Source organism: Rosa chinensis, chromosome 2 (genome assembly GCF_002994745.2).
Source record: "Rosa chinensis cultivar Old Blush chromosome 2, RchiOBHm-V2, whole genome shotgun sequence".
In the NCBI taxonomy this organism is placed as follows: Eukaryota; Viridiplantae; Streptophyta; class Magnoliopsida; order Rosales; family Rosaceae; genus Rosa; species Rosa chinensis.
In genome coordinates this window covers 87,374,896-87,391,847 of record NC_037089.1, presented here as the reverse complement: position 1 = coordinate 87,391,847, position 16,952 = coordinate 87,374,896, and the positions used below count along the sequence as shown (strand labels likewise).

Genomic DNA, 16,952 nt, shown 5'->3' with positions numbered 1-16,952 from the left:
ATCCCGATATCTACAAACAGAAAAACCATTCGTTTGTAAGTAATTTCATTAGCTCTTCAGGTAGATAAAAATGTCCATTGAAATCATGGTAAGTTTCGATCGCTACTCTTTACCCGACTCGATTTTTTTCTCTTCTTTTTCCCCCCCTTTGTTTCATTAGAGATGTTATTGGGTGAAATTTAATTGAGGATCCTGTGGTGCGGGCACTCTTGTCTTGATCTTTTTCAATATCTATCCCGATAAGAAAACCCAGGATTTTAACTTATCCACATTGCTTTTCATCCTTGAAGCTCCGGTAGGTCTAGCTAGAACTTAGTCGTATTTTTCTGTCTTAGTTTTGTTTTCGATTTGGGTTGGGATTGTTGTCCTTTGTTAATTAGGAGAGTCAAGGTTTGATGGCTTTATATAAAGCCTAGTCCCCCGCCCTCTGTCCTGTTGAAGAAGCAAAATTTGATATAGAGAGAGAGAGAGAGAGAGAGAGAGAGAGATCAAATATATATGATGCAGCCACTAAAACGCTGCGGCAGCAGCTTACCAGAAACCATATTAGACTATGAAGATATCCTTACGGAAATCCTTGTGCGTGTGCCAGCTCGAACTCTGGTCCGCTTCAAATGCGTCTCCAAGCATTGGCTCTCTCTTATCTCCAACCCCAATTTCTGTCACCTCCACACCCTACGAAATCCTCCACACTCCTCCATCTCCGCCTTCTTTGCTAGAACATCCAATGAGTTTGGTCTAGTCCCTCTTGACCTTGATCATGGTCAGACTAGTAATAGTAACTGTAATCCTCTGAATTTTGGTCACAACCTATATGCTATTGAGATTGTCCAGTCCTGCAATGGCCTCTTCTTGTGCTGCCCCCTACCTGCAGAAGACTCTTCATTCTCCGCCACTACAACTAGTAAACCTCTTTATTATGTTCTCAATCCTACAACCAACCAGTTCTCCACACTTACTCCTCCAGCTGCTGCTGCTGCCACTACTGGTAAACCCCGAGTCTTCGGCTGTGCTTTGGCTTTTGACCCTTCCAAATCACCTCATTACAAAGTGGTCTTCATTTGGTGCGTCAACGAACCAATTCATGCTGGCTGGTGCCCGTACCATCACATAGAGATATATTCGTCTGAGACTCGAAGTTGGAGGCTTCTCGATTCTTCTTTCGACACTCAACCTCAAGTCCGCTACGAAGAGGGGGTATACTGCAATGGCGCAGTTCATTGGGTGGGCACTGATTGTGAGATGTCATACTATCACATAGATGAAGAGCGTGTTGGATTGGTTGATGGTTTCCCTAGGAGTCACGAGAAGAATTTGTATACGAGGCTGTCTAGATATTTTCGGGAGTCTCATGGTGGCGGCCATTTGCATCTTATTGATATTTATGGATATTCTCTTACTAAATTTGAAGTCATGGAGATGGGGAGAGACTACTCTGGCTGGTTTGTCAAGTACAATGTTGATCTTGATCCCTTATGCACCACTTCCCCGCAGATCCTACGTGCTATTTTTGTTCTTCTCACTCTTGCTCCGGAGGAAAATGAAGAAGATGAGGAAAGTTCATCTCTGTTGCTGCATACTCCTGGTAAAGTCATCTCTTATAATCTGAGGAATAAAACCTTCAAATCTATTGACTTAACTCCCAAGGCCGGTGTTGATGATTCTTTTTGCCGAATTGATTTGCAGAATTATCGATATGTTGAGAGTTTGGGTGTTGTGTAATATTCTTCTTCTTTTCTTTTCTTTGGTTGTAAAATCAAGAACTGCTGGTTTGGCATTGAAAAAGTTCCATTTACTTGAGTGTGTATTAGACAACAGCTTGTGTAACCTCAATAATTATAAATTTCATTGGATTTCCATTGCCTCTTTCAGTATGGATCAATTATCAGTTTTATTTTACTTACCTAGCTAGGCTGTTGTGAATGTGTATATATATGCTTAGGGTCGTAACTGGATTACAAAATTACACTTCACTTCTAGTCAAAATTCTACTCGTCACTCTTTGCGCCTGAAATTTTACAATTTCATGCGCTATATGCATGTTCTACTGATCAAATCTTTGGTTTGAATGCTTCTTTGAAATTATTCTACTTTGACTAGGAAAAAAAATTATTATGTCGTTTGAATGTCTCTTTGTTCTATCAAGTTCCGGACAATATAACATAAAAGATCCACAAAATCATGTATTTGTATCAGACTGCTAGAGGTTACATATTCGCAAGCATATGGAACTCTGATCTAGATTGAAGGCTAAGAACAATGAAAGACGTCTATGTACAAGGACACACTTCCTAGCTGCTTCTAAGATGACGATCCTTGCTGAAGCATCTTGCCATCTGAAGAAGATTCCAGATAGGAGATTGCAAGTTCAGCTGCTTTGCACCCCGAAGCTATTGCTTTGCCAACAGATAGTCCACCCCTATGGTTACCTAAAGTATTCATACTCGTTATTTGCAAAAAGACTATGAGGCCACAGATGACAAGCTAGAACATCCAAAACTCACTCTTAAAGGAGAAATTACCTGCATAGAATAAACCAGGAAGATTTTTCTCCATCTGCTCGATTGCTTCAATGACTGAATCGTAGTTATGCCCATACAATGGAAATGCTTTGCTCCAATGGTAATGGCTGCAATTAGTCATAAGTTGTACTAACAGCTATGAGATAACTATCCCAACAAAAAAAAAGGCAATTCATAGGATCTTTCGACATTCAATTGATTATTGAAGTTTTTAACCACCAGACGAGGAAAAGAGAGAAGATATATACTTCACAAATGTCGGCTCGCCTTCCGCTCCCAAAAGTTGCCTTATGTCAGAGGAAACAATTTCCTTCAACTCATCCCTAGAGCAATAGGGAAAAGGAGAAGTATTAGGCATGTAAATAGAATTAATTGCACATTATAACCACAGAAAACATGACTTATTACAACGAAACAAGGTTCCCATACTTCGAAGCTTTTGCCAGTTCCTTGTTTCGACTTCCCCCAACAAAGGTAGTGTAAAGATATTGGTCACTAGGTGCACGATCTGGAAACATCATGGAAGAAAATAGTGTACCTGTAAAGCAGATATAATGACCACATTAGGGAAAGCTATTAGTTATTCCAAGTGTCAATGCCATAGCAGAGCATTTTTACCTAGCGTTTTTAAGCCATTTTCCTGCTCTTTGGAGGGAACAAGAACTCCAAATCCCTCAAGAGGCCTTTTAACGTTTTCCTTCTTGAAGCTGGTTATAATCACTGATAGCGGCATATAAGTCACCTTATATACAGCAAAAAATAAGGTATTACCAAGACAAAGCCTTTGTTAAGAATCTAATTTGTCAGGCTTATCATTTTTCCAAACTTCCAATCGGGAACTGGAAAGGAAATGTGATATAACCTGCTGCTTACGTGTTGAAATTAAATGCCATATATACCTCAGGAAGAAAATCAAGTGGGAAGATGGTTCCTCTTCTCGAGATCTTCATTTCTTTGATACTGCAGAGTGGAGCCTATGGCAGAGAAGAAACTTCGTCAGTTGATACTAAGTCCCTCAATAACAGTAATGACTGCCTAAAGAATGGAAGGGATGCATGCATAGAATAGTCAACAAAGAGCAATGTCAGTCCAACCTATATTAATGAAAATGCAAAAATAAAGATGAAACTATGCATGAAGAGGAAGGCATGTTCACTTGTATCCCAAATCATAGAATAAGACAACGTCAAATTGAAGTGCCTTGAGGAAAAGACTCCTAACTGTGCCTTGTGACAAATTTGTCTTCCCGTGGGTACAACTTGGTCACAGCATGTGTGCAAGTATCTTGTAATTGCAATGAAGCGGTACATTCTAGCTGTCTAGTTTTACATGCAAAACATACGTTTTTTCACAGTAACAATGCCAGATGCATAAGTCAGACCTTTTAAATCATGAAGACATAGGAACCAACAGGTACCACAATGAGAAAGTAAATGATACACTAAAATAGCGTTGTTAAGAATAAGAACATAAAAACTAACCGTCAGGATTATAGCATCAACAGATGAACTTTGTAAATGCTTGTCATTATTAGCAGCACAGGAAACCGACCAATTTTCTGATGTGGTGTTCCCATCATGACTGTAAGATAATGACAAAACCTTTGAGTTCAGTTTAAGCTCATGTTTGCCAAGCTGTTTGCACAATGTATCAGTGAGTGTCTGCACTACACAGAAAACAGAAATTTTTAAAATAAATAAGTGTCACAAAGATCAAATGATGAGAATTTTTTGCAAATGAAAGTCACAGATAAGACTAATAAGAGCAACATTTCCCACAGCCACACTGGGTATCATCATCAAAAAAATATTACAAAAGTTGTCACGACTCATCAGGAAGAAAAGTAACCAGCTAAAATGATGCCTGCATACCACCCTGAAAGGAAAAAGAACCGCGCTGACGCTTTCCTTTCTCTACAGAACCCTTTGTTTCTCTACCTTTTTCCTTCCTGGAAGATAATTTTGACTGAATTGCCCCAGCTATAACCGAACCATACCTGATAGAGTAGAGAACCTTTTGCTTAGCAAGAATCATATATCATGCGTACAAGCATTAACCACAGCATATTGTTTAGATACTTTTTCTTAAATGAACAGCTCACAAATATCAAAAAGATGCTACCCCTGCCTGTCCACTTTAAATTTGTTACAACATGTGATTTCAGGTAGACTAAGATTAGATCGAAAACTAAAGGAAGGCCAAATGAATTATGGCTTAATTTTCCTAAAATTCTTTCAAAAATAAAGACAAGGAAATGTAGCATGTGATTTATTTATTAAAACATGTGATTTCATAATTTGTTACAAGATGCCACGCCTTTCGTTCTATATAACATTAATCTGGCAATTTTTCCTATAGCCTAACTGAGTAGAATTTCTTATCAGAAAAAAACGGTATCGCCATTCCAGCCTTCTCCCTTTTTTTTCCCTAAAGAAAGAAAAAGTAGAAGGAACAGTTCATACAACATACCTTTTTTCTATGTTCCATAACTCTGGAAAAGAATGTGGCATCTGTTTAGATGAAAACAAAAAGAATTACTAAAGATGTAAGAAAATGATTAAACACCAACTACTCCATGTTGTAAATTACAGGATGACAAGGATCAAAAGAACAAGAAGCTAAGTTATCATAGTGTGAGAGCAAAGTTTGGGTTCCTTGTCTCAACATTGCCTAGATTCATGATATGGATGCATGGAAAAGGCAGAAATACAGCTTAAATATCTTATCCAGTTTCAGGTAACAACTAAGTACTTAAGAGTTAAGACACAACACGTGAGATACACGGTGTGAAACAGAGGCAATTGTAACAACTTAAGAAACAACACGTGAGATACACAGTGTGAAACAGTGTGAGATTCACCAAAGACTGACACACTACTCACCGAAAGAGATTCAGGATCTCCAGCACTTGTCCCGGCAACAAAGGGATCAATGAGATAATCAACGACCTTACAAGGAAAAAGATAAAAACAATGAAACATGTAAGACTTTAAGAACAAGTACAAGCATTTTGACAACATCATGTGTGTAATCAATCCTCGCAGAAATCAAAAGACACAATCAATGCAATTACCTCTTTCCCAAAATGACGCTGAAAGAACCCACCCACACTGTAGCCAAACATGTCAAGAACTAGAGTTTAGAAATGTGACTAATGATAAGACTTAACAGAGCATGGTGAGACACAATGGAAGTGCAAAGAATTTTGATGAAACAGATAAAAGAGTAATACGTTTCTCGGGTGTGATCATCGGAAACTCTTTTTTTCTTCCACAAATATGGCTCCAGAAGAATCTGAAACTGCAATACAGAAATGCATATTCAGTTTGATGTTTATGCAAATGATATTGCAGCCCTCCAACAAGCCCTTATGTTGTAAAAACAATATATTTTGCATTAATTCTGGTCATTATTAAATGGCACTGAATGTGATTAAAGAAGTAGTAAACAAGATCACTGGACATGCAGAATACTGTAGAGACAAACCTTTGATTTTGTAGAAAGAAAGTTGCTCTTGATCAGCTCAATCGGATTGGTAGGTAGCTGATTATTGAACAAATATCATGGTGAAGTCAGAAACAGTATATAAGGAAGTAAACTCCCAAAAGAAAAAAGTGTGTGTGTGTGTGAGAAAAAAAAAAAAGTATTCACATATTTTACTAAATAACCATCACATGATGCAAAGTTGCAAACTCATTTAACAACATAGATGCAACAAGGAAAGCATACCAGCACAGGCGACCCATTCCTTGCAACATACCGTTTGTTCTGTGAAATCGGCTGTAACAATATACAACAATTAATCAGTATACGGATACAAGCATCCACCACCATTATAACAAACCAAGTTCGAAGCAACAGCGCGTTACTTAACAGTTTCAAAGCTCCAGCAGTCAACAAGCGTTAACGGTGGAAAACAAGTTGACACACTACCAATTTAGATCAGCACAAACTATAATTTACGACATATATATGTACGCGAGGTAAACAAGCATTCCTTACAAATTGCTGCTTTTCTCGAAGCCCCAGATTATCAAGCAAAGTTTGAACCTCAGCTTCACTCTCAGTCTGCACAATGTCGGCATAGTCATTACTATAACACATTCACGGTTACCACTACAATTCAACAGTGACAAACTCACCATTGTATTTGCACCTTCATCCCAAACAAGACCATTACACGACACACTTCTCAACTTCCCTCCAGCTCTTCCCTCGGCTTCGAGTACCGTAACGTCGAAACCATGTGATTTCAACTTGTAGGCCGCAGCAAGCCCACTTCAGCAAATTTCAACACATAAATTTAGAATTTTCATACCCAAATTTTTTTGCGAATTTCGACGAAAACTCAAATACATGTAAGAACTATAGTTAACAATCCTACTTAATAAAATCCGGGCAATGTAAAAGACTGAGCTAACATACCTAACACCAGCGCCAACAACAGCCACTCTTTTCACAGAGCCTGAAATCCCAACACAAAATCGTCATTTCACAAAATTGCCCAATGCATTGAAGAGAGATAGAGAGAGAGAGAGAGAGAGAGATTACTGTGCTTATCTCCAGGGGAAGGCGAGGCCATTTGCGCTGTGCTCTGAAGCTGAGAGAGTCAGCAGAGTTGTTGAGACTTGTGATTGTAACAGAGGGGATTTGACAATGGTAACTGGACTGGGCCAGTTGATTATTGTGCAAAGCTCAATAAAGAGTCCATTAGTGAATAGCATAGTATGGTCTATTTTAGTAAGGTCATTATGGTCAAATACAAAATGAAACAAGAAATAAATAAAAGAAATTCAAATGATAATCTGCAACAAACAAAGAGAAGTGCACGATGTGAATTCTATTCACGTTCCAGATCACAACAGCAATTTAATTCAGTTTCAACTCCTCTCCAGGACGGCAGGGTTTCATGCCTTCACTCACGTTCAGAAGCAGTTCGGCTTAGGTAGTCGCTTGCGTACAAAAAGGCCGCTGATGAGAGAAAAAGAACTTAGGTATGTACATGTAGACTAAACTGATTTTATGGAGTTTCTTTTTACGATTTATCTCAAGAGCTTTGAATGATCCCAACCCATGTTGGCTTAGGCATGTGACTCTTTTCGTATGTATAACTCTTTCACTAAAATAGTTGGATTAATTTTGTTGTCTTTCTTTCCAGGGATTTCTTCAGTTGCAACTGTCATGACTGAATCGCACGAGAGAGTTAATTAATCAAAACATGTAGTACTGCACCAGGAAGCATAAGTCCTTATTAGTGGTAATTCCTAGATTAATTAGCTTTTAGAATTTTTAATACTGTATGTTAGTATATGAATTATATGTTGGCATTCCCCATATACAAAACTTAAATATCAGGATTGTTAGCTATCTTCAATCCTGAGGTCGTCAACTTTTGAGACAACTGCTAGTGCTCTGCTTCAAAGATTCTGCACGCCAGAAAAGTATTTTTGGTGACAATTGTGATTAAATCATAGTGCTGTGTACCATCATGTGGTTGATTTAATTAAGTCTCCATGTGGGTGATTTAATTAAATCATTGTGCTCTCTTTTCTTTTTATCTTGCAGGCTGGAGTGCACTGACGGGTTGTACTTTGTGTGTTTAACAAAGTTCTTCTAAGAAGTCTGTGTGTATAAAAAGAATGCTTTGGCTCCATAAGTTTTTGTGTTTTCTGAGGTGTAGTGTCTGAGTTCAAAGTTCAAGAGAATAAGTTAGTCATGAGTATATTTCTTTCTTGATATTCTCTTGTATTAAACACCGATGAGTTCAGTTGTGAAAATCAAATATGTTTGAGTTTTCAAGGCCGATGTTTTCAAGACAAGTGAAGCACATTTAGAAGCTGTAGACAAATTACTGAGAGGTAGTTCAACAGGCTAAAAGAGTTTAGCTAGAGATAACCGAGTCCAGTGTTATCGGAGAGGTTGTAAGTGTACCTTGTATTTTGTTTACTATTTTATAGTGTGTGCTTAAGCACTTGGCCTGAGGCCCGCAGTTGTTTACCTCACTTTGAGGGTTTTACTGCGTAAACATTTTCCTGTGTTCTTTACTTTTCTATTATTTATTCTTATGCTTGCATATGGTAAATGCTCTATACTGTTGGTTAGGGATAGATAGGCTTTTCCAATCCCTCAACAACGTCCAGGAAAATTGATTGCAAATAATTGTTAATTGCCTATTCACCCCCCCTCTAGGCCATTCTAGTACTTTCATTTGGCATCAGAGCAGGTCACTAGTTCTCCTAGTGAGATCCGTAGGGTGTCTAGAATGGATAGAGATAGAGAACATTCTGGTTCTATAAACTGTCCACCTTTTTTTTATGGGAATGATTATTCTCAGTGGAAAATTATGATGCAAGCCTTCTTACATTCACAGGATGAACATATCTGAAATATTGTTGAATTTGAGTGGGAGGTTCCCACAAAGGAAACTAAGTCTAAAGAGAGTGAGAGTTCTGCTTCCGTAAAAGAACCTAAGCCTAGGCAAGATTGGTCTATAGCTGAAGTGCGTGACTTTAACAATGATGTTAAAGCACGGCACAGCTTGTATACGGCTCTTTCTATGAAAGAAAAGAAGCGTATTGGAACTTGTAAGACTGCGAAGAAGGCATGGGATCTTCTTCAAATGACTTATGAAGGAAACAAAAAAGTTAGGACTCAGAAACTTCAGAAATTAATTTCTGAGTTTGAGATAATGACTATGGGAGATGATGAGTCCATTGATGATTTTCATTCTAGGCTTATAAATGTGACAAATGAGTGTGATAGTCTTGGTGATCCTATTGCTGAGAATAGGATTGTAAAGAAATTCCTTAGGTCCTTACCTTTGAGTTTTCAAAATAAACAAACTGCCATTGAAGAAGTTCAGGATTTAGATACCTATACCTTAGATGAACTTCTTGGGAATCTTCAAACTTTTGAAATGAAAATCAGGCCAGATAAGAAAGTAAAAACCATTGCCTTGAATGCTGTTAGGAGAGTGGATGAAAAGCCAAAAGAGTTAGTAAAGGAAAAGGATAGTGACTTCGATTTCACTGCTGAAGACTTTGCTCTCTTAACCAAACATTACAAAAAGTTTTTAAGGTCTGGTAATTCGTTTTCAAAATTCCAAGAACTTCTCTGGGTCTAGTTCTAGGAGAAATATGAGCGGTGACTATTCTTCTGAAAAAGACACTAAAGCTAGGTTTACCTATAAGAAACCTTCTGTTGATAAACCTAAGTGTTTTGAGTGTCAGGGTTTCGGACATCTTGCGGCAGATTGTGGAAATAAGAGATTCAAGGCTCGTTCAAATAAGGCTATGAACACAACCTGGAGTGACTCTGAGTCTGACACTCAATCTGAGTGTGGTGAAGATAATGTTGCCTTAACTGCTGCTCTTCATCCTTCATCCTCATGTGAGTATGAAGAAAAGGATCTTGATGATGAAGAAACAAATGATCAAGCCATGGCTGACAAATACCAAGAAATGTGTAGAGCCTCGACCAAAATGTTGAAGCTAAATCAATCTTTGAGTGAAAAACTTTGTCTGGTAGAACAAGAAAAGGAGGGGATTGCTAAGCACATGCAATCCTGCACAAAAAACTGGGAGATCGAGAAGTCAGTGTATGTTGGGCGTATAAAGAGCTTACAAGATAATTTGGATACCCAAATTAGTCTTGTTAACTCCTTGTCTTCTGAAAAACTGAGCTTAGAATTTTCTTTGAAAGAATCTCAAGAAAATTTTTTAAAGTTTTCAATAAGTTCTGACAAAGTTTCAAAAATGATAGGCATTGGAAAAGTTGGAGGGGACAAGAAGGGAATAGGATTCTCTGACAGCACTTCTTTTAAGGACTCAAAACCCATCAGGTTTGTGAAAGAAAAAATGACTCCTAAGAATGAATTTCCTCCTCCTTTTAAAAGGTTTGTTCCCGTATGTCACTACTGTGGTATGCTTGGTCACATTAGACCCAGGTGTAATCGTCTCAAGAAACACTCCCAAGTATCCAGTGTGTCTAAAAGGTCAGTTCAAAACATGTTCTTGCATGACAAATTGAAAGAACATCTTAAAGAAGTTAACAGGATTACAAAGCTGGTTTCAATCCCAAGGTCTTCAACTCCAAAATTAAAACAAGTCTGGGTAGAAAAAGGTTCACACTCTTGTCATGTTGCTTCTGTAAATATTCCTTCCTCTGATTTATCTGTGTTTGATAATACTTGTTTGCATCAAAATAATTCAAATTTTATTGAAGCAACTTGTCTTGTCGCCTTAATTGTTTTAGCAGCAAGAAGGGCTGATACTTGGTACATTGATAGTGGCTGTTCTAGACATATGACAGGTGACAAGAGCTGGTTCACTTCTTTCTCAGACGAGTTCACATGTGGATCTGTTACTTTTGGAGATGGAAGGAAAGCAAAGGTAATCGGTAAAGGGAGTGTTTGCACACCAGGTATCCCCAACTTACAGAATGTTTTATATGTGGAAGGGTTGCATTCAAATCTGATCAGTGTGAGTCAAATGTGTGATGATTATGAAGGTGTTTATTTCAACAAAGATAACTGTGTTGTACTTGATAATGTTGGCAAAAGTATCATGGGAGGAAAGCGGTCCAAAGATAATTGTTTCTGCATTCATGCAAATGAAACTAACATGTCTCAGGTATGCATGAAGGTCAAAACCACAAGTGATATTTTGGAACTTTGGCACCAACGGTTGGGGCACATCAACTTTCAAGATCTTGTGAAGTTGTCCAGCAAGGAAGGCGTACGTGGCTTACCAAAATTAAGTGGACAAACAGATATTGTCTGTGAAGGTTGCAAGCTTGGTAAACAAATAAGGAGTTCACACCGTGTAATCAATGAAATCACAACCTCCCAACCCTTGGATCTAATGCACATGGATTTAGTCGGACCCATTCAGAAAGAAAGTATAGGAGAACAGGGTTTTGATTGAAATGGCAAGAGTATTGTTGTGTGGTTCTGGAATTGCTCACATTTTCTGGGCAGAAGCTGTCAACACAGCGTGTTACACCACAAACCGTGTTTTTCTTCGCTCAGGTACTGAGAAAACCCCTTATGAACTATGGAAAGGTAAGAAACCCAATGTAAGTCATCTGAAAACCTTTGGTAGTCCTTGTTTCATTTTTCGTGATAGAGAATATCTTGCAAAGTTTGATGCTCGTAGTGATAATGGAATTTTCCTTGGTTATTCATCAAATAGTCGAGCTTATAGAGTGTACAACAAGAGAACAAAATCTGTTCTTGAAACGATCAATGTAACTATTGATGACTCTGTTGCTCACTCTGTGCCTTTCTTTGCAGATGATGATTACTCTCCTCTTAACAATAATCAAGGACAACCTGAGAGTGAAAGTGACCAAGAGCCAAATAAAATAAATGAGGAATTATTTGGTGCTCCTTCAGTACATAGACAAGGACATAAGCAAGTTCAAAAAGACCATTCTATTTCGGATATCATAGGTGGTCTGAACGATGGCTTAAAAACCAGAAGTCAAGTGACAAATACGGTATGTGAATTTGCCTTAATCTGTTTCCTGGAAAATAATATTTATAGGATCCATGAAATCTCACATATTGGTTTTATTTCATTGATTGAGCCTAAAAATGTTAAAGAAGCCCTGTGTGATGATGATTGGATTAATGCAATGCATGATGAACTTAATCAGTTCAATATGAATGATGTGTGGTTTCTTGTTCCTAGACCTAAAAATTGCAATGTTATTGGAACTAAATGGATCTTTAAAAATAAGACTGATGAGAAAGGTTTTGTCACTAGAAACAAAGCTAGACTTGTAGCTCAAGGATATGCTCAAGGAGAAGGTCTAGATTTTGATGAAACTTTTGCCCCGGTTGCAAGACTAGAATCAATTCGACTCTTGCTTGCTGTTGCTTGTCACCTTAGGTTTAAAGTCTATCAAATGGATGTTAAGAGTTCTTTTTTGAATGGTGTTCTACATGAACATGTTTATGTAGAACAGCCACAGGGATTCACAGACCCTCACAATCCTGATCATGTTTACAAACTAAAGAAAGCTTTGTATGGATTGAAACAAGCCCCTAGGGCTTGGTATGAGCGTCTGTCTGCTCATTTACTGAGCAAAGGTTATGAGCGTGGGGCAGTGGATAAAACTCTTTTTGTTAAGAGAATTCACAAGCACATATTGATAGCCCAAGTATATGTGGATGACATCATATTTGGGTCTACCTCTGTAACTCTTGTGAAAGAGTTCACTGCAGCGATGGAGAGTGAGTTTGAAATGAGCATGTGTGGTGAATTGAATTATTTTCTGGGTTTGCAAGTTCAACAACTACAAGAAGGTATGTTTCTGTCACAATCCAAGTATGCAAAAAACTTGGTGAAAAAGTTTGGGATGGAAACAGCAACTGCAATCCCCACACCCATGAGCACGAGCATAAAAATCAGTGAGGATATTGCTGGAAAAAGTGTTGATCAAACACTATACAGAAGTATGATAGGGAGTCTACTATATCTTACTGCAAGTAGACCAGACATTTCGTTCAGTGTTGGTGTGTGCGCACGACATCAAGCAAATCCCAAATTATCTCATCTTGAGGCAGTTAAGCGCATCATCAGATATGTCTCAGGTACGTCCGAGTTTGGTATTTTTTATACTTTTGAGACTAACGTGGAAGTTGCAGGTTACTCGGACTCAGATTGGGCAGGAAACTTGGATGATCGACGTAGCAATTCCGGTGGGTGTTTCTTTGTTGGAAACAACCTGGTATCATGGCATAGCAAGAAGCAGAATTGCATTTCTCTATCCACTGCTGAAGCGGAATATGTTGCAGCTGGAAGTTGCTGTACACAGATGTTATGGATGAAACAAATGCTCATGGATTATGGTTTCAATCAAGGTAAGCTTGCCATTTTTTGTGACAATTCAAGTGCTATTAATATATCAAAGAATCCTGTCCAACATTCTCGTACTAAACACATTGATATTAGATATCATTTCATTCGTGATTTAGTTGAAAAAGACATACTTGAACTTGACTTTGTGCCTACTGAACATCAGTTAGCTGATTTGCTTACTAAACCCCTTGATCACACTCGTTTCGAATCACTTCGTAAAGCTATAGGGGTCTGTGCTAAACTTTGATTCCATATGCATCATGCTTGTGTGTTTCACTTAGTTTGTATCGATGCATGGTTTGTCCAGGAGTTTTTAGTTCTTAATTCTAGTGAAAGGATTGCATGCCTGTCTGCAATCCCTGTGATAGTCGTGAGGAATGTGAAATCTAGCTAAAGCATATGATTCCTGATTTCATGCTTACTGGTAAAACAATGTTAAGTGGTGCGACCTTGTTACCTAGCCAACCTGGGAGTCTAGTATGATCCAAGGTCTGTGTTTCACTCTTATTACTTGATCTACTCACATGCACACTTGAATCTCTTGTGGGGATTACATTTTGTCAAAAGTTTGTCTGGACTTGAGGTTTAAAATTTCTAAGTTCATTATCTTAGTGTGCATTTTCTTGGTCCTTCCATATTCACATGAAAGAAATATTCTCTTGAAGGAGTTTGGCCAGGCTATTCCCAAAGTAAACAGGTCTCGGTCGTGACGAACGATATGAGATTTTGGGATAGAAACAGGAATGGTTTGGTCCCCCGGTGGTTGTTGATATTATAACTTGTGACTCGAGTTGATAAGTCCTTGGAGTATCCTTGTTATACTTAGTGCCTTAAGACCACCTGGTCTGAGAGTCACTGGCGTAAAACTCGCTACATGGGTCATTAAGTTTGTGCTTATATTAAACAAAAAAAAAAAAAGGTGTTATAAGGTTATAAAAAAAAAAAAAAAGGTGTTATAAGGTTGAAAAAAAAAAAATGTTATAGTTGAATCCTTGCACATGAACTTGTTCTCATTTATGACCTCAGTTCGGCTACTTCGATTGGATTACAACCCCACATTGATTCTTGTTCACTATTCATTCAAGATAAGTGAGCACCTATTTTTGTTCATGTCTCATTCCCTAAGTTGGCTGGCTACTCATGGTACTCATCTTTCTTGTATCTAACGCTGTAAGTGAGTAAATTGTTAAAATCTTTGCTTCTGCATGTTTCATTGATACTCACTGACCTTCTTCAGGGATTTGGTCTTGGCTCGTTGCCTACTTCACTTTCAAGTTCTTTTTGTTCCTTCTAGCTCAGTTTGAGGGGGAGTTGTCTCAGTATATAGCAGTTTGAGGGGGAGTTGTTGTGTTTATTGTTATTATTATTATTATTATTATTTTTAAAAAAAAAAAAAAAAACATGAATACATTAAAATAGAATCTTTCTCTTTTTAGGGTTTGTCTTGTTTCTTTTCTCTGTCAACACGCCGTATTCACCTCTTTTCGCCCAAGTCCTTCTCGTCTTTTTGTCCACCACCATGGCCCGCACTCGAGGTGGCAAATCTCGACAGTCTTCCTCTGACCGGTTTGGTATGACTCCACCACTGGCACCAACAAGGGCCTCCTCTCGCCTGGCAAATATTCGGACCTCCAATACTCCTCCAGCGCCCTCTCCTTCACGATCGCACCTCTGCCACCAAGCCCAAACTAGTTTCCAAGCTCACTCAAAGTAAGGATGAACAAAAACCTGTTTCGAAAACTTCTCGGCCGAAGCGCACCAAAATCACAGAATGTAAGTCTCCTCCTCCTGCTGATCGATTCGTTGATGGTGCTTTATCTCTGTTTATTCATACTACTTGGGGTCGACCAATTGTTTATGAACGGTGTTTTGAGTTTGATGATCTTCCTGCTACTTTTCGTGTCTTGACTGATAAACTTCGTTGGACTTCTTGCCTGATTAATTTACCAAGGCCTAACAATACTCTTGTTCAAGAATTTTATGCAAATTTTCCACAAGATCTTCCTGAGCAGGTTGACCTGTATCATTCTCCTATTTCACCTCCCTGTGCTGTTTGGGTTCGTGGTCAACACATTCTGTTCACTCCTGCCACTATCCGTCTGTGCCTTGGACTTCCATCTCCTCGCAAGGACGCCATTCTCACTGCTGCTCCATTCCTTGCCAATCCTGATCTTAACACACTGATCCATGCCTTATATCGCAGCACTTCGCGGATCAGTCCTCCGTATCTTTCAAGCGGGCAAATGGATGAATGGGTTCGGCTCCTTGGTTACTTAGTTCGCAACATGCTTTATCCAACCTCGCAAACCAGCAAGATTTTCCCAAGTGAAGCTGCTATGATACATGCATTAAATCTGCAGAGCCATTACCTTCCTCCTGAGCATTACATTTATACCTCTATCCGTCATGCTGCTGTTACACATCGTCATGCTTCTCGCGCTGCTCTTGTGTTCCCCTCCATCATCACTAGAATCTGTCATATTTTTTGTGCTTCTTTTATTCATGGAGATGATATTGGCATCCCACCTACTCCTGTGACAAACTCGACATTAGCTCGGAGTACCGGTCAGGCACTTGATGGAGGACTTCATATCGATACTGTGATCATGCTAAAAGTTTTGGAGGATCATGTTCTTGGTCTTCGAACTTTATTCCATGGAGTTACTTCACAGATTGATACACTGCCACTCTTTTCACAGAGCCTGAAATCCCAACACAAAATCGTTATTTCACAAAATTGCCCAATGCATTGAAGAGAGATAGAGAGAGAGAGAGAGAGAGAGAGAGAGATTACTGTGCTTATCTCCAGGGGAAGGCGAGGCCATCTGCGCTGTGCTCTGAAGCTGAGAGAGTCAGCAGAGTTGTTGAGACTTGTGACTGTAACAGAGGGGATTTGATAATGGTAACTGGACTGGGCCAGTTGATTATTGTGCAAAGCTCAATAAAGAGTCCATTAGTGAATAGCATAGTATGGTCTATTTTTGTGGGTTGATATATATATATATATATATATGGTTGGGCTTTTCTGGTGGAGTATAGCCCAATAGAACGAGAGTAAATCAAATGGTACCCGTAGAGCGGGCAAAATTAAAAAAAAAAACAAAAAACAAAAAAAATTAATTTCAGTTTACCCCCTGAGGTTTGGAAGTGTCATCATTTCACCCCCAAACTCTCAATTTCACTTTTTTACCCCCTGAACTTTCCAATTTTTGTCTTCCGTGCCATATTTCTCTGATTCCGTCCAAATTGAACGTTAACTCTGACTATTTGACCCACTTTGAGGCTAAAATGGTCATTTCAAGGCAAAAAAAAAAAAAACATTTTCCTTCACTTTTCGGTTTCTCGTTCATCTCCAAATCTCTCTCCCTTCCTTCGAGTCCACCTCCGCCTTCCTCTCCTGCTTCTCCATCTCCAAGTCCTCCTTCAAGTCTTCAACTACCAACTTGCCTAGTGCCGACTCACCGATCCCACTCACCTCAAACCCTTCCTCGACCAAATCTCTGCCTCCATCTCCGACCTCGAGAAGCTCGTCGCCGAGAACTCCTACTTCTTCCCCTCGTACAAA

The 16,952-nt window shown here is 38.8% G+C and overlaps 2 protein-coding genes across 4 annotated transcripts; one reads left to right on the top strand and one right to left on the bottom strand.

Moving 5' to 3' along the window:
* Positions 1-501: 501 nt before the first annotated feature.
* Positions 502-1,722, top strand: LOC112187207 (F-box protein At5g07610). The gene has a single exon (XM_040513657.1). The coding sequence runs from the start codon at positions 502-504 to the stop codon at positions 1,720-1,722; it is 1,221 nt and encodes a 406-aa protein (XP_040369591.1).
* Positions 1,723-2,136: 414 nt separating this feature from the next.
* On the bottom strand, positions 2,137-16,263 carry LOC112187205 (protoporphyrinogen oxidase, mitochondrial). 3 transcript variants are annotated; one of them, XM_024325898.2, is made up of 18 exons: positions 16,182-16,263; positions 6,948-6,987; positions 6,665-6,800; positions 6,525-6,590; positions 6,252-6,302; positions 6,009-6,065; positions 5,755-5,822; positions 5,596-5,632; positions 5,405-5,470; positions 4,992-5,032; positions 4,386-4,518; positions 4,004-4,183; positions 3,422-3,496; positions 3,141-3,264; positions 2,952-3,060; positions 2,771-2,845; positions 2,523-2,629; positions 2,137-2,429 (listed from the first exon to the last, which is right to left on the bottom strand). In XM_024325898.2, the coding sequence occupies exons 1-18, from the start codon at positions 16,210-16,212 to the stop codon at positions 2,302-2,304; spliced, it is 1,524 nt and encodes a 507-aa protein (XP_024181666.1). In that variant the 5' UTR covers positions 16,213-16,263; the 3' UTR covers positions 2,137-2,301. The 3 variants fall into 3 exon arrangements, with proteins under 3 accessions (XP_024181666.1, XP_024181665.1, XP_024181667.1); XM_024325897.2 differs by lacking the exon at positions 16,182-16,263 and adding an exon at positions 7,074-7,194; XM_024325899.2 differs by lacking the exon at positions 16,182-16,263 and adding an exon at positions 7,074-7,194 and having other exon boundaries at positions 4,004-4,188; positions 4,394-4,518.
* Between the last annotated feature and the right edge of the window lie 689 nt (positions 16,264-16,952).